Raw genomic sequence first — 18,355 nt, 5'->3', positions numbered from 1 at the left:
CCAAACTTCCGGGAGATCGGGCCGCAGCCCGTCTCTCGGAAGTAGGTAAGGGGACCTGTCAAAAACAAATGCAACACCTGAGGGGGGGAGGAAGCGTATAAGCGAAAATTCCACTTTTGGGTGGAACTCCGCTTTAACCACTTCCCGCCGGCCCGACGACTTTTTACGGCCGCAATGTGGATCCTAATTCCCGGGAGGCCGTCTATATACGGCCTCCAGCCACTGGGGCGTGCGCGTACGCCCGCCGCGACACTCAGGTGCCGATGCGCGTGCCTGGCCGCCGCGATGTCCGCCAGGCATCCGCGATCGGCAGTCACAGAGACTGGGACATGGATCTCTGTGTAAACACATAGATCCACGTCCTGTCAGGGAGAGGAGACCGATGCTGTGTCCCTTGTATATAGGGATAACAATCAGTCACCTCCCCCAGTCACTCCCCTCCCCCCACAGTTAGAAACACTATGCAGGGCACACATTAACCCCTTCCTCGCTCCCTAGTGTTAACCCCTTCCCTGCCAGTCACATTTATACAGTAATCGGTGCATATTTATAGCACTGTTCGCTGTATAAACGTGAATGGTCCCAAAAATGTGTCAAAAGTGTCCTATGTGTCCGCCGTAATAAAACGCAGATCGCCGCCATTACTAGTAAAAATATATATATATATATATATAATATAATTCTATCCCCTATTTTGTAGGCGCTATAACTTTTGCGCAAACCAATCACTATACGCTTATTGCGATTTTTATTTTTTTACCAAAAATATGTTGAATACATATCGGCCTAAACTGAGAAAATGTTGTGTTTTTTTTATTGGATCTTTATTATAGTAAAAAGTAAAAAAAAATTGTTTTTTTTCCAAAATTGTCGCTCTATTTTTGTTTATATTGTAAAATATAAAAACCGCAGAGGTGATCAAATATGACCAAAAGAAAGCTTGTCTATTTGTGGGGAAAAAAAAGGACAACAATTTTGTTTGGGAGCCAAGTCGCACGACCGCGCAATTGTCATTTTAAAGCGTGACAGTGCTGAAAGCTGAAATTTCGCCGGGGCAGGAAGGGGGTATATGTGCCCAGTAAGCAAGTGGTTAAGCTATAACTAGAGGCAAAACTCTGTTTTTACAGGATGTTTATAAGCATATCAATATCTTTTTTGCCATTTGTGTCCCCTTGGGGAAATTTCCCTGCACTTCCTGTCCCATAGCCACAACAGGAAGCGAGAGAAACTCCCTCCAGGGTGAGGGAATCCCTTTATTGTCACCAGAGCCAGTGGAAAATTGACCTCTATACCTGTTCTGGTGACAACCCAAAATTCTGGATTTTCTTTCTTTTGATGCTAGAGATAAATAAAATGTGTGACAAATAGAGACAGTGAATCTCTCCCTTTATTGAGGCACATACATCAATAAAAACCCGACAGCTCTAAACAAAAACAAAAAACAAACATAAGCTATACTTTAAACCACAAATGTATAATATGGGCAACCTACAGATGGTACAATTTGCAGAACTTAACCACTTAAGGACCCCTTCACGCCGATAAACGTCGGCAGAATGGCACGTCTGGGCACATCTACGCACCTGTACGTGGCCCTTTAAGCCCAGCCATGGGGTCGCGCGCGACCCGGTCTGAAGTTCCGCGGCCCCGATCACCGCCGGTGTCCCGCGATTGGTCCTCCGGAGCTAAAGAACTGTGTGTAAACACAGCTTCCCCTTTCTTCACTGTGGCGCTGTCATTGATCGCGTGTTCCCTGTTATAGGGAAACACGATCAATGACGTCACACGTCCAGCCCCGCCCCCTACAGTTAGAAACACATATGAGGTCACACTTAACCCCTTCAGCGCCCCCCTAGTGGTTAACTCCCGAACTGCAATTGTCATTTTCACAGTAAACAATGCATTTTTATAACATTTTTTGCTGTGAAAATGACAATGGTCCCAAAAATGTGTCAAAATTGTCCGATGTGTCCACCATAATGTCGCGGTCACGAAAAAAATCGCTGATCGCCGCCATTAGTAGTAAAAAAAAATATTAATAAAAATGCAATAAAACTATCTCCTATTTTGTAAACGCTATAAATTTTGCGCAAACCAATCGATAAACGCTTATTGCGATTTTTTTTTTTTTTTTTTTTTTACCAAAAAGTAGGTAGAAGAATACGTATCGGCCTAAACTGAGAAGATCTTTTTTGGGGATATTTATTATAGCAAAATGTAAAAAATATTGTTTTTTTTTTTTAAATTGTCGCTCTATTTTTGTTTATAGCGCAAAAAATAAAAACCGCAGAGGTGATCAAATACCACCAAAAGAGAGCTCTATTTGTGGGAAAAAAAGGACGCCAATTTTGTTTGGGAGCCACATCGCACGACCGCGCAATTGTCAGTTAAAGCGACACAGTGCCGAATCGCAAAAACTGGCCAGGTCCTTTACCTGCATAAAGGTCCGGGTCTTAAGTGGTTAAAGGGGTTGTAAAGGTTCACAGATTATTTTTATTTTTTTATTTTCCTACTTCCCTCCACTGTTCAGTTTGTTTTGCACAGAGTAGCCCCGATCGTCCTTTTCTGGGGTCCCACGGCGGCTCTCGCGTCTCCTCCACACAAGAGCTAACCCCCCTCTGGGAAGCTAGCTTGCGGGCGCGCTCCCGTGCCATACAATCGGCGTCCATAGACGCCGATTGTATGACTCGACCCGCCCCCCGGCTGCAGCGTCATTGGATGTGATTGGCAGCAGCGGGAGCCAATGGCTGTGCTGCTATCAATCATCCAATGAAGAGCCGACAAAAGCTGCGGGAAAGCAACGCGGGATCACGCCCATGGAGATTCGGGGCTCAGGTAAGTAAAACGGGGGCTGGGGGGGGGGTGATGACTGCAAGGTAGGTGTTCTTTCACCTTAATGCAAAGGACACATTAAGGTGAAAAAACACGAAGGTTTACAACCCCTTTAAACTTTTCCACAAAAAAAAAACATTTTTAGACTCATCGGTTATAGCAGTGGTTCTCAACCTGGGGGTCGGGACCCCCTCGGGGGTCAAATCATGATTTTCCAGGGGTCACCGAATCCTGGTCTGGTCCTGAAGCCTGCACCACTCTCCAAGCCTTTTTGCGGCCACTCAGAAGGCCTATCCCTGGAGCCTGCGGCTGCCCAGCTGGGCTGTTCCTGTAGCCCACAGCTGCCCACTGAGCCTCTTTGCAGGCGCCCAATCAGTTCACGGCATGGCTGGGGGGCAGAGACTAGAGGTCAGCTGACTGGTGAGGAATGTGATGTGGGAGACCCTATCTCCAGATTTCGGCATAGGTGTCACTGCTACGAGACACCATGAAGCCGGAGACACCGTGAGTAACACCTGTGATTATAGTTGCCATTAAAAGGACTCAGGTAGCACTAAATGTCTGTGGGTCAGGGGCGCAAATTACTTGTCTTGCCTTGGGTGCTGACAACTCACGCTACGATTTTTTTTTTACTGTTAGGGGTCCCCACAACTTGGGAAATTTTATCAAGGGGTCACGGCACTAGAAGGTTGAGAACCACTGGGTTATAGGGAGGAAAAGCATCAGGGACTAAAGTGAGTAAAGTTACTCTGTTATGAGATCAGAGTGGGGGCCGCCATTATAGGTCTCCTGAATATGCTATATGCCTGGCTGTGTCTGACTTCAGTATGTTTCATTCACAGTCCCGTAACAGGCAAATTGGTGACAAAAAGGTGTCAGCATTGCTTATGGCTCTACTTGTCCTGAGTGGTGACTCGGAGAGTTTTTTTTGGTTCAATATACTTCAATGGAGAAGCTGCAGAAAAGCATGTAATGTGTTTTTGCGGCAATTTGTGTTTTGTAATCTGCCCAACAACAAATTGGCCCAAAAAAAAAAAAAATATGCAATTTTTTTTTTTTTTTTAAGGCTATTATCCGATTAATTGAAACCAGAATCGCCCAACTAATCGATTATGAAAATAATCGTTAGTTGCAGCCCTAGTCTCCACTCTAGTTTCTGGATCAATTTCTTGACATACATGGAACCGCACATTTCCTGGAACTACTTCTCATATAGGCACATGATTATTTATAGAAATGTGTGTCGTAAGCAGAATCCAAGTTTCATTTCTCCTGTGTAAGAATGGAAACTAAAACCGCGTGACATTTCTACTTTTGTTTTCATCTTAAGAACCGCTCAGTAGAGTTGGAATGAAAATGAATGGGGACACTCCCTGGGATTGCAGGTTTTGTTTCCTGTCCATATAAGAAACAATGTAATCTGAGACACATTCATGCAACTGTCGGTAATGTCAGAGCCGGCCCTACCATGGGACCCAATGGTACCCATGGTACCAGGCGGCACATTGGAGGGAGCGGCAATCTGGCCGCCGGCCGGCCGGCAGAATTTGAAAGTCTCACTCACAGTCACTAACATACGAGTGCCGCGGAGAGCCGTGCTGACCGCAGCGACCGGCGCCTAGCAACCAGAGAGACCCAGTGAGTGATTACATCAGGAGGAGCAGAGGAGGAGCCGAGGAGGTTGCGACCGCCTAAGCATTCACAGCGCGCCGCTCCTCCGCGCCAAATTGCTCCGCACGAGTCGACTGCACCTCCTCCATGATCGGATGATCCATCCTGATCCTTCTCGAGTCCTGACTGTGCTGCCTGTGGACGTGGACCGGACGACGCCGACCACCGACCAGACTGTCTGACTGACAGTGTGAGCCAGCGGCCAGCCTCTAAGACAGTGACTGACTCTTAAAGAAAATGTAACTAAACTTACAGTTCAGTAGCTCAGCTATGTGGCATGTGCTGGGGCCTGGGCAGGGCAGATCTTACTTATTGCTCATGGAATCCATGAGCAATAAGTAAGAGCTGCCCTGCCCAGGCCCCAGCACATGCCACATTGCCACAGCTACTGAACTGTAAGTTTAGTTACCTTTTCTTTTGGAGTCAGTCATGATGCACAGTACCATCAATGACATGGATGGTACTGTGCATCATGACTGACTCCTAAAGAAAGGGTAACTAAACTTACAGTTCAGTAGCTGTGGCAATGTGGCATGTGCTGGGTCGGGGCCTGGGCAGCTGTGCACTGCCTGTCTGTCTGCAAACTAGTATTCATTAGTTTGTCCAGTGGCCGGCGACTGGGGCTCAAAGTGTTTTGGGGGGGGGGCGCAAACGAAAAAAAAAAAAAAAATATTGCAGCCTCACTGTGCTTATCATATGCAGCCACGGGGCCCATCAATTGTCACCACTGTGCCATGCCATCAAACACAGCCACTGTGCCATGCCATCAAACACAGCCACTGTGCCATGCCATCAAACGCAGCCACTGTGCCATCAAACGCAGCCACTGTGCCATGCCATCAAACGCAGCCACTGTGCCATGCCATCAAACGCAGCCACTGTGCCATGCCATCAAACGTAGCCACTGTGCCATGCCATCAAACGCAGCCACTGTGCCATCAATTGTCGCCACTGTGCCAATTGTTGCCACTGTGGCCTTTAATTGTCGCCACTGTGCCCATTGTTGACACTGTGCCAATTGGGGGGGGGGGGGGGGCAGCATTTCATTCTTGGTCCCAGGCAGCACCATGTCTTGGGCCGGCACTGGGTAATGTGTATATGAATTTGTTGCAGAATAGTCTGTGACACAATACTTGTGAGACAAACGTCACTCCAACATGGAAGAGGTCTTATGTACAGTACTTCCATCGATATGGCAGGATTTCTTAAAGCGGGATTCTGGGCATAATTTGAATTTTTTTTTTTGCAAGCTAAAATGAATCACATTAACTCCACTTGGAGTTCCACCTGTTAACCAACCCCCCCCCCCCCCTCCCAAAAATCTTAAAAAATTAAATAAAAAATTGAAAACATTTTTTTATACTCACCTGAAAGGGCGGTTGCTATGCGTAAGTAGCTCTTCTGCCTCTTCTTCCACCGCGGTGGATCTTCTGCTTCGTCCTCCGTCTTGGTTTCTTCTGGTGAATGAGCCGCACTGCCTTCTGGGAACTGTGTGTATCCCAGGAGGCAGCCGCCCATTCACAAAGCGCTGCGCGAGTCGCAGATGCGCAGTAGAAAACGGGCAGTGAAGCCGAAAGGCTTCACTGCCTGTTTCCCTTAGTAAGGATGGAGTCGCCAGGACCAAGTAATCGCCGTTGGGGGACCGGCATCGCGGGCGACTAGGACAGGTAAGTGTCCTTATTAAAAGTCAGCAGCTACAGTGTTTTAAAAAAAAACTAAAATCGCGGGTTGAATCCCGCTTTAAATAGTCCCTAAAACATATTAATAGCTCCCCAATCGTTCCAGAAATCATTGCAAACACTTGCCTTATATCCTCCAGCTCATGTTGTGGCCGTATCCATCATGTGTGGGCATGTGAAGCCCAGTTCCTTTTTCTTCCTGGTTTTCAGGGAGAGGTGCATGCTGGGTGATTTTTAGGCGCAGTAATGTCATCATTTCCCAGGAGGTAATGGGGTCTTAGGACAGGAAGTTGAACCACCTAGGACCAAGAACTAGGCACATTACGAAATCTGCCTAGCAACAGCCAGATAGAAGTGAGTAATTTAAAAAATATATATATATAAATTACATTAAAGGCAAGCTGTTAATAGAAAGTTCATTTTTAGAGGGTAACTCCTAGAGAGGAAAAGGGAGAAGGCAGTCTCTAGCACCCCTTTTCCTCATGGGAAAGTGGCGGGAGGGTAGTTTTAAGTTCCCCCTGGGGAGCCTGCCGCTCTCAGGGGGAATAGAGCGGGGCTCACGTGTCTGGGGAGAGAAGTACAGGTGATCTCTCCCTGGGCTCGTGCAAAGCCAGCGAATATTTGGTTTAAACCCGTCAGAACCAGCTTGATTTGGGCTATAAGAAGAGGGCTCCGTGACTGGGAGCTCTTTCGCCTCAGAGGACAGGAGCTGTGGTGTTCTCCCCCACCCCCCCCTTATTTAATTTATATCGCTTCTGTTATTATGTGGTAGGGTCACCTTTGTATTTAAACAAAGGGGGACTAGCTATTGCTATTGTTTTTTATAAATAAAAAATAAAAAAGTATTTATTTGTTTGACATTGATAATAAAATATAATAAAAAAAATAGAGAGAGAGAAGAATGCTGATTTCATTGTATGTGTGTTTATATTTATAGTTAAAAGAAAATGCTACACAAGTTTATTGTTTGAGTTGGAGTTGGGTAATTTGTGTTTGCAGCCTGAGCTGTAGTGGCTAGGCTTGCTAAAGCTTATTTATATCTTTAATTTATATCTTTAATTTATTGAATGCTTACCCACTAATTATTTTGAAACCAATAATAAACAACCGCTGGCCTTTAACCACTTGCCGACCGCGCCATAGACATTTTACTGCTACAGCGCGGTCGAGTTACTGTGACAGGACGTCCCTGGGACGTCCTCCCAGAATCCTCCACTCGCGCGCCCCCTGGAATCATCCGTGATCGCGGTAAATTGCCACTGATAGCGGCCGTTTACCACGTGATCGCTCTGTCAAATGACGGAGCGATCACGTGTAAACAAACCGGCGTCATTTGATGACGCCGGTTCCTCCTTCTCCTCTCTGTACCGATCGGTACAGTGTGAGAGGAGGGGGGGGGGAGCGGGTGTCAGCAGCAGCAGTGAGGGCTGGATATGTGACAAATGCAGTCACAGATCCAGCCATCCATCCATCCCAGCTCAGCTATCCCTGCGCAATACTCTGCAATACCCCAATACTCTGCAATACCCCAATACTCTGCAATACCCCAATAATCTGCAATACCCTGCGCAATACTCTGCAATACCCCAATATTCTGCAATACCCTGCGCAATACTCTGCAATACCCCAATACTCTGCAATACCCTGCGCAATACCCCAATACTCTGCAATACCCTGCGCAATACTCTGCAATACCCCGATACTCTGCAATACCCCAATACTCTGCAATACCCTGCGCAATACTCTGCAATACCCTGCGCAATACCCCAATACTCTGCAATACCCTGCGCAATACTCTGCAATACCCCGATACTCTGCAATACCCTGCGCGATACTCTGCAATACCCCAATACTCTGCAATACCCTGCGCGATACTCTGCAATACCCCAATACTCTGCAATACCCTGCGCGATACTCTGCAATACCCTGCACGATACTCTGCAATACCCCAATACTCTGCAATACCCCAATACTCTGCAATACGTCCCCCCCTCCTGCCACCCTCCGGTGCTTTTACAGACTCACCGCTACGATCGAAGCCAGGATATTTTTTTTTTCAGGCTTTCCAGCCTAGATGTGAGATGTGGGGTCTTATTGACCCCGTATCTCACTGTAAAGATGACCTGTCATGCTATATTCCTATTACAAGGGATGTTTACATTCCTTATAATAGGAATAAAAGTGATAAAAAATATTATTTTTGGGGAAAAAAGTGTCAAAATCAAGTAAATAAAGTAAAATGAACAATAATTTTTATTTTATTTTTTAAAGCGCCCCTGTCCCCGTGTGCTCGCATGCAGAAGCGAAAGCATACGTAAGTCCCGCCCACATATGAAAACGGTGTTCAAACCACACATGTGAGGTATCTCTGCGAACGTTAGAGCGAGAGCAATCATTTTGGCCCTAGACCTCCTCTGTAACTAAAACCATATAACCAATAAAAGTAATTAAAGCGTCGCCTATGGGGATTTTTAAGTAGCGAAGTTTGGCGCTATTCCATGAGTGTGCGCAATTTTGAAGTGTGACATGTTGGGTATCTATTTACTTGGCGTAACTTCATCTTTCACATTATGAAAAATTGGGCTAACTTTACTGTTTTTTTTTTTTTTTTTTTTTAAGCACAAAACAGTTTTTTTTTAAAAACATGCGCTCAAAAAATTTCTGCGAAAATACCATGCGAGATAAAAAGTTGTAACGGCCGCCATTGTATTCTCTAGGGTCTTTGCTAAAAAAGCATATATAATGTTTTGGGTTTCTATGTAATTTTCTAGCAAATAAATGATGATTTTTCCATGTAGGAGAGAAATGTCAGAATTGGCCTGGGTGCTCCAGAACGCCTGATGGTGCTCCCTGCATGTTGGGCCTCTGTATGTGGCCACGCTGTGTAAAAGTCTCACACATGTGGCATCGCCATACTCAGGAGGAATAGCAGAATGTGTTTTGGGGTGTAATTTGTGGTATGCATATGCTGTGTGTGAGAAATAACCTGCTAATATGACAGAAACAAGTTTTTTTTTTTTTACAGAATTTTCAGTCGTTTTTCTTTTATAGCGCAAAAAATAAAAAACCCAGAGGTGATCAAATACCACCGAAAGAAAGCTCTATTTGTGTGAAAAAAAGGACAAAAATTTCAAATGGGTACAATGTTGTATGACTGAGTAATTGTCATTCAAATTGTGAGAGCACCGAAAGCGGAAAATTTGGTCTGGTCAGGAAGGGGGTTTAAGTGCCCAGTGGTCAAGTGGTTAATATCCACTAAGTTGTCTGCTGTTTTTTTTTCTATTTGTGAAGGTTAAAATTTTATTTAAATTACCGTCTACTTTCCCATGAGTTTGTCACAGTAATAGTGGTAGAACATAGCTCCCAACTGTCCCTGATTTTAAGGGACTGTCCCTGATTTGAAACAATGTCCCTCTGTCCCTCATTCCTCCTAATTTGTCCCTCATTTTGGTCTAATCTATATAGTTGTAAATAAAATGCACTTTTTGGCTCCATGCACACTGTGGTAGAAAACTAGAAAATCTGCAGCTAAAAGCACCATTCTATCCGTCCATGTGAAAGGGGCCTTAGCGTGCGGGCAGTTGGCAGTTTTGTCCTTCAGTTTGAGGATGGGTAATGTGCGTTTTCAGTTTATCTCACGGTTTACTTTTTTTTTTCTTTAAAAAATGTATGTGAAGTGTCTTCATTCATGTCTCCACACTGCAGTGCAGTGACAGGCGGTGCCATCCGCTGCCCTGTGGAAATATACAGCATGTCTACATTTTTCTGCACCAGCGCTGTGGTGTAATGAGGGCACATAGAAATAAAATGTGTGTCCTTGTGGTGACTGGAGCTTATCCAGTGCAGGAAAGTAGCTGCTGCACAACAGTACAGTTTCTATGGACAACGGTTCCACTTGTGCTTGTTCTCTTCCCTTGTCATACATCTTCCTGAATATTTGCATTATTCCTTTTCACTTAATTTTATTTTTCTTCTCCAGAGCCCCCCTCCGTCCCTGCAGGGCAGTCATGTATCAGCACATGGCTCTGATTGAGGCTGACATGCAGCATTAAATATAGAACTGCGTTTTCCAACTCTGTGTTCATCCCCAAAGGCCGTACCTAAAATAAGAATTTACAACTGCCACTAATATATCCTGTGGTTTTGGTGGGAATATTTTTACATTTGGGGCAAATTAAATAGTCGTCATGGTTTATTATTTACATTTTCTCTGTATTTAACCACTACATTACTGAGCCTATTTCTGAGATTTGGGGCCAGATCTACGAAGCAGTTGCGCTGGCGTATCTATTGATACGCTGCGTAACTTCTAGGTTGCTCCGGCGTATCTTTGTTTTGTATCCACAAAACAAGATACGCCTGAAGCTGGGCTAGATCCGACTGGCGTACGTCTTCGTACGCCGTTGGATCTAAGGTGCATATTTACGCTGGCCGCCAGGTGGCGCTTCTGTCGATTTCCGCGTCGAGTATGCAAATTAGCTAGATACGCCAATCCACAAACGTACGTCCGGCTGGTGCATTTTTTACGTCGTTTCCGTAAGGCTTTTTTCGGCGTATAGTTACCCGTGCCATATGAGGCGTAGCCAATGTTAAGTATGGACGTCGGGCCAGCGCCGAATTTTCTGTCGTTTGAGTAAAACTTTGCGAATAGGGCTTTGCGTAGAATTACGTTCACGTCGAAAGCATTGGCTTGTTGCAGGTTAATTTCGAGCATGCGCACTGGGATACCCCCACGGATGGTGCATGCGCCGTTCAAAAAAAATGTCAATTACGTGGGGTCAATAGGAATTACCATAAAACACGCCCCCATCTCATCCATTTGAATTGCGCGCCCTTACGCCGACACAGTCACACTACGCCGCCGTAACTTACGGCGCAAATTCTTTCAGGATACGGAAAATACGCTGTAAGTTACGTGGATACGTGGATCTGGCCCTTGGTGTTTACACGTTAAAAAAACATTTTTTTTGCTAGAAAATTACTTAGAACCCCCATACATTATATATATATATATATATATATATATAAACACCCTAGAGCAAGGGTGTCAAACACAATTTCACTGTGGGCCGCATCAGCATTATAATTGCCCTCAAAAGGGCCGGTTGTATCTGTAAATTAGATGTCCAGCGCATTCCCCTCCCCTTACATTAGATATCAAAAGCCACCCCACCATCAAAAGTTGAGTCCCCCACTCTCCCTTACATCACAGTGCACCCCCCTTTCCTTATGCTGCTGCTGGGGAGAAGCTGGATGCATTGCTTGAAAGCAGAAAGTAAGGGTCTGGAGGAGGACCAGGGGAGGGCTGGAACTCTCCTGCAGCTGCAGGAAAGTTGTGAGGGCCACATGAAATGAGCTGGAGGGCCGGATTCGGCCCGCGGGCCTTGTGTTTGACACCTGTGCCCTAGAGAATTGGAGACTAAAATGGCGATTGTTGCAATACTTTCTGTCACAACGTATTTGCGCAGTGGTCTTACAAGCGCACTTTTTTTAATTAAAAAATAAAACAACCGTAAAGTTAGCCCAATTTTTTTTTATACTGTGATAATGTTACGAGTAAATTGATACCCAACATGTCACACTTCAAAATTGTGCCGGCTTGTGGAATGGCGAAAGACTTTTACCCTTTCACAAAGCCAGTGCTGCCAAATCTGCGCTGGGTTTCCTATGTGTAAGTGGAAGTGGGCGTGAGCCATGCAAATGAGGCGTGACCCCATGCAAATGATGGGCCGAGCGCCATAAAGATACGAATAACGAACGGCGCATGCGCCGTCCCGTGGACGCGTCCCACTACGCATGCTCAGAATCACGTCGGAACTACTCCCTAAGATACGACAGATCACTGCCTACGACGTGAACGTAACCTACGCCTAGTCATATTAACGTACAACGTAAACGACATAAGATACGACGGCTTGTGTTCCCTGGTCATACCTTTGCATGGGTTGCGCCTCCTATATGGGGAATAACTTTCCGCCGGACATACGATTTACACAAACCGCGTATATTATGCGCCGGGCGCAAGTACGTTCGTGAATCGACGTATCTCCCTCATTTCCATATTTGAATAGGAAATCAATGGGAGCGCCACTTGCGTCCAGCGTAAATATGCGCCCACGATACGCCGGCAAGTTACGTCGGTCGGATGAAGCCTATTTTTAGGCGTATCTCGGTTTGTGGGCACGGCGCATCGATACGACAGCGCATATTTGCACTTACGCGGCGTATCTCGAGATACGTCGGCGTAAGTGCTTTGTGAATCCGGGCCTATGAGTGCTATGAATCAAAGAGGAGGGTGAAAGGGGCAGGCAAGTGGCACAACTCTTTCACACTCAGTGTCTGATGTTGACCAAAGCTGCGCAGAGAGATCATCACTATGGGAAGGAACCCAGCAGCAGTGGGGAGAAGATTTCTATACTATGCAGGGGCCAGCAGGATGTAGGATACACCTCATTAGAGGTAAGTTATGTCCCTGGCTCATAGTAATAGAAGAAATTTCAGCTTTACAAAATGTGTTAAATGTAGTGCAAGTACAGGAATTTGATTTGGTATCGCTCACTTGCAATTCCGTAAATGGCTGCACAGCGTGGTCCAGGTTAGTGATTGACCCATCTTCAAGCTGGCTTCTGATGGCACCTTGTACACCAGTACTCAGATGGGCCAGTACTGTAGGCCAATCAGATTTTCTTGTCAAATGGCCAAGATCAAAGAGGTGGTGATTCATGCACTTCTTAGCAACACATATCTAGTGGTGTGAACATAGTCAAAAGCCTTGTGTCAAAATAATATAACCCGTGCAACATTTTCATTGTTATTACCAATGTGTGCGACAAATTCATACTATTTTTATATGTGACACTTTGAGGTAGATTCAGAGAGAATTTACGCTGGCGTATCTATAGATACGCCGCGTAAATTCTAATCTGCGCCGGCGTATCTTCTTTCTGTATTCAGAAAGCAAGATACGCCAACATTAGCCTAAGATACGACTGGCATAAGTCTCGTACGCCATCGTATCTTAGGGTGCATTCTCACGCTGGCCGCTAGGTGGCGCTCCCGTCGCTTTCGGCGTAGAGTATGCAAATTACCTAGTTACGCCGATTCACAAACGTACGTGCGCCCGGCGGTAGTTTTTTACGTCGTTTGCGTTAAGGCTTTTTCGGCGTAACGTTGCTCCTGCTATTAGGAGGCGCAGCCAATGTTAAAGCGGTGGTTCCCCCTTAAAAACTTTTTTATTCCACTGCCCCCCCACATTCCATCACGATTAAGGCACATATTTTTTTTTTCCTGCTGTACATACCTTACTACAGCATATTCACCCGTGCATCCGGGTTGCGAGTCCCGCGGGAGTGGGCGTTCCTCACATGCTGTTGATTGACGTTTTGCCCAAAAACGAGCTCTCCCCCCGTCGCGTAAGCCGCGTCACGGTTGGCGAAAGGAGCCGAACGGCGAGTCGGCGCTATACTGTGCATGCGCATCGCCGTTCGGCTCTTTTCGCCAATCGTGACGCGGCTTACGCGACGGGGGGAGAGCTCGTTTTTGGGCAAAACGTCAATCAACAGCATGTGAGGAACGCCCACTCCCGCGGGACTCGCAACCCGGATGCACGGGTGAATATGCTGTAGTAAGGTATGTACAGCAGGAAAAAAAAAATATGTGCCTTAATCGTGATGGAATGTGGGGGGGCAGTGGAATAAAAAAAAGTTGTTTTTAAGGGGGAACCACCGCTTTAAGTATGGACGTCGTTCCCGATTCGAAATTTGAATTTTTTACGTCGTTTGCTTAAGTCGTTCGCGAAAAGGGCTGGACGTAATTTACGTTTACGTCGTTGCGGCGTACTTGAGAGCAATGCGCTCTGGGATATGTACACGGACGGCGCATGCGCCGTTCGTAAAACACGTCAATCACGTCAGGTCATCACACATTAGCATAAAACACGCCCCCCCCTTCCACATTTGAATTATGCGTGCTTACGCTGACCCCATTTACGCTACGCCGCCGCAACTTACGGAGCAAGTGCTTTGTGAATACTGCACTTGCTCCTGTAAGTTGCGTCGGCGTAGCGTAAATACAATACACTGCGCCGCCGTAACTAGGCGCGCAGCTACGTGAATCTACCCCTTTGTCTTTTGCTAATGTTGGGACAAGTTTGTAAGTAAATCCTACTATGTCAGTGACAAAGGAAATAGATAAATAAGGCATTTTCCACACTGGAGTTAGTTGTGTCATGTGTATTTTTTTTGCAGACAAAGTTCTGAATCAGTCGCAAGTTGCATAATTTGTCACACTACTGAGAGACCGATGTCTTGAGAGTACCTATAACTCGGTTTATGAATTTTATGGAGTCTGTACCCAGTGGCAGATTTACATTGGGCCAGGCTAGTCATCCACCCAAGGATCCCAGCGGATCCAGTGCCTGCTTGTACACAGTTTATCCACTTCATTACGTAATGTAACAGTCTTTGGGGCAGCACATCATTGCAGTGCCTTGTAAAGGTATTCCTACCCCTTGAAATCTTTCACATTTTGTCATGTTACAACCAAAAACGTGAATGTATTTTATTGGGATTTTATGTAATGGACCAATACTTTTTCAAAGCACTGTATGTAGCTATAGGAGGCACCTTCCAACTTCTACTCCCACTTCATTACATAGCGCTATGGTGTATATTTACTAACAGCTGGCACCAAGGTGAGAAGGTATTGGAGAAAGCAGAGACCCAGGAAGAAAGAAGGTGCCCACTCTGCTGATATAATAAAACCCCTTCATTTCAGCTGGTGAAAGGAGTGGATGGGGACCAAAGGAAAGGTGAGTATGACCAACAAGGGGAGGGGGCAAAAATATAAATCCCCACCACAATAAAATGCTGCCACCCCACTGTACACAATTTACCTTTTGTCATAATACCGGCTTGATCGTGGTTGCATGTGGGGTCCATGGTAACGTCCAACATCGCTGTTTACCGATGACTGTCTGCACCTTAAAACTAGTGTGCTGTCATGTATTTTGCATTTGAGATTACTGAGAGTCATTTTCTGTTTTCCCTTTTTTTAGTTTCCATATGCTGCACCTTCTCCACAAGAGCCAGTGAAAACGCTGCGCAGTCTGATCAACATCCGCAAGGACACGTTGCGTTTAGTAAGGTGACTGAACAACAAATGATATGTTTTTTGTTTAGCTGTATGTGTAGTAAGATGCTTCTAAACATCATCTTTCTCCTCCGAGAATAAATGACAGCTTGTGTACACCCTCTCATCCCCTACACCTATTTTTATTTTAATTGCTCATACATACCTTTAAATAGCCACCTGTGTGTAGTTGGCTTTATATTTGCCTGTTTGTGGTGATCCTGCTAGTGAAAGCTTGGATGTCAACTTCCTGTCGTAGGTTGCAACGGTCCCTGGGTGTCTCCTTTAGCAAGATCAGCATTGCCACTCTAGGAATGCACACTGCTTTGTGTACTACAAGCTGTTGTCCTATCGCCCCAACACTTCAGCTTACTAGCTCACAAGTATGCCTTCAGTGCAGTCTTTTGATCTTAAAGGGGTTGTAAAGGTAAAAATTGTTTCCCCTAAATAGCTTCCTTTACCTTAGTGCAGTCCTCCTTCACTTACCTCATCCTTCGATTTTGCTTGTAAATGTCCTTATTTCTTATGAGAAATCATTACTTCTTGTTCTTCTGCCTATAACTACACACAGTAATGCAAAGCTTTCTCCCTGGTGTGGAGAAAGCCTCTTGAGGGGGGAGGGGACGAGCAGGAGTGTCAGGACGCCCTCTAACACATAGCTCCTTTCTCTATCTGTAAAGTAGAGAGCGTCCTGACCATCCTGCTCGCCCCTCATCCCTCAAGAGGCTTTCTCCACACCAGGGAGAAAGCCTTGCATTACTGTGTGTAGTTACAAACAGAAGAACAGAAAGTGAGGATTTCTCAGAAGAAATACGGACATTTAAAAGCAAAATAGAAGGATGAGGTAAGTGAAGAGTGACTGCACTAAGGTAAAGGAAGCTATTTAGGTATTTTTTTTTTTTACCTTTTACAACCCCTTTAACTCGCTACCATATTTTCTTGTCGGTGGTCTCCAAACTGCGGCCCGGGGGCCAGATGCGGCCCTTCCCTTTCATCTATCCGGCCCTTGGGACATTATTCCTCCAACTGACACCAAGGATGAGGCACCATTTCTCCCACTGACACCATTAATGAGACACTATTTCTCCCACTGACACCATCAATGGGGCATTACTCCTCCTGCTGAGACCAGTGATGGGGCACTATTTCTTCCACTGAAACTGTTAACTGTTATTAAATTTTTCTTCTTGATTTGTCTAATAAATATTATATAAAGATACATTTCTTTTAATACATAATGTGTTTACCACAAGTGCCTTAAAAGTCCAGTTAGGGGTTTTAGCTCTCCTGTTTTTCGACTGAAACTGTTAAAGAGGCACTATTCCTCCCATTGACACCATCGGCGGGGTACTATTCCTTCCATTGATACAAACCATGGAACACTGTTCTTCCTGCTAAAACCAAAACATTTTAAACTAATGATGGAGCACTGTTTACTCCCACTGATGCCGGGACATTTTCTACTCACATTGGCCACAGTTCGTCCCTCGTAAAGTCTGATGGACACTAAATTGGCCCTTTGTTTAAAAAGTTTGGAGACCCCTGCTCTAGCTAATGGATCTGCAGAGGAACAGGGGAAATGTAAGCACGTCTCAGACTGTGTCCTAGAAGATGAATATTGAGAGTCTGTCAATTTTTGGGGGTGTTGGTAATGCTCAGATGGAATGACTTTACTGCCCTAAAATACACCTCTATGTGACAGTAACAGCATGTGAGAGCATAGGACATGGAAGTCCAGAGGACCATATTACTATAATTTAATTCCCTGTAGGCCTGTCACTATCAAGCCACACCCCTAATACTTTTTGCTGCCCACACTAGCTCCCCCTTCCCTGCAATCTTTCTCACAATCCTAACATTCTAAAAGTTCCAAGATATACTTATTTGTTGTTCTGGTGTCAGGTGAAGTGCTGAAAAGTATAGGCATGAGTAATACCATGATTATTTAGAGGGTCCAGCCCAATAGAGACTCCAAAACGGAATATTGTGGAATGGGTAAGACCATAGCTTAACGTGCAATAAATTTCTTCCATCATACCACTAAACAACAACTTGCATTTTCAGCAAAAACCTATGCCAATCACCTACATGCCTGTCCTCTCCATACACATCTGACAGACATCCAGCTAAGCACAGTCCTCAGAGGGCATTAACCACTTAAGCCCCGGACCAATATGCTGCCTAAAGACCCAAGGTGTTTTTACAGTTCGGGACTGCGTCGCTTTAACAGACAATTGCGCGGTCGTGCGACGTGGCTCCCAAACAAAATTGGCGTCCTTTTTTCCCCACAAATAGAGCTTTCTTTTGGTGGTATTTGATCACATCTGCGGTTTTTAGTTTTTGCGCTATAAACAAAAATAGAGCGACAATTTTGAAAAAAATGCAATATTTTTTACTTTTTGCTATAATAAATATCCCCCAAAAACATATATATATAAAAAAAAATTCCTCAGTTTAGGCCGATACGTATTCTTCTACCTATTTTTGGTAAAAAAAAATCACAATAATCGTTTATCGGTTGGTTTGCGCAAAATTTATGGTTTACAAAATAGGGGATAGTTTTATTGCATTTTTTTTTTTTTTTACTGCTAATGGTGGCGATCAGCGATTTTTTTCGTGACTGCGACATTATGGCGGACACTTCGGACAATTTTGACACATTTTTGGGACCATTGTCATTTTCACAGCAAAAAATGCATTTAAATTGCATTCTTTATTGTGAAAATGACAGTTGCAGTTTGGGAGTTAAACACAGCGGGCGCTGTAACATTTAGTGTTCACTTGGTGTGTGTTTACAACTTATGGGGGGTGTGGCTGTAGGACTGACATCATCGATCGAGTCTCCCTAATAAAAGGGATCACTCGATCGATGCGCCGCCATAGTGAAGCACGGGGAAGCCGTGTTTACACACGGCTCTCCCCGTTCTTCAGCTCCGGGGAGCGATCGCGACGGAGCGGCTATAAACGAATAGCCGCGCCGTCGTCCCGGATCGCTCCCCGAGGGAACCCGACCGCCCCATGACCCCCGACCCACGTCAAGCAGA

At 45.2% G+C, this 18,355-nt stretch overlaps 1 protein-coding gene across 4 annotated transcripts in view; it reads left to right on the top strand.

The window, feature by feature from the left end:
- The window catches only part of RNF157 (ring finger protein 157), a 130,633-nt gene that overhangs the window by 31,966 nt on the left and 80,312 nt on the right, over positions 1-18,355 (top strand). For all 4 annotated transcript variants that reach the window (XM_040330058.1, XM_040330057.1, XM_040330060.1 and 1 more), the window contains exon 4: positions 15,238-15,326. In XM_040330058.1, coding sequence (XP_040185992.1) covers positions 15,238-15,326 — 89 coding nt within the window. The remainder of the gene's footprint in view (positions 1-15,237; positions 15,327-18,355) is intronic.

This window comes from Rana temporaria, chromosome 12, assembly GCF_905171775.1.
Source record: "Rana temporaria chromosome 12, aRanTem1.1, whole genome shotgun sequence".
NCBI classification, from domain to species: Eukaryota; Metazoa; Chordata; class Amphibia; order Anura; family Ranidae; genus Rana; species Rana temporaria.
This window is presented reverse-complemented; position numbering and strand designations above follow the sequence as displayed.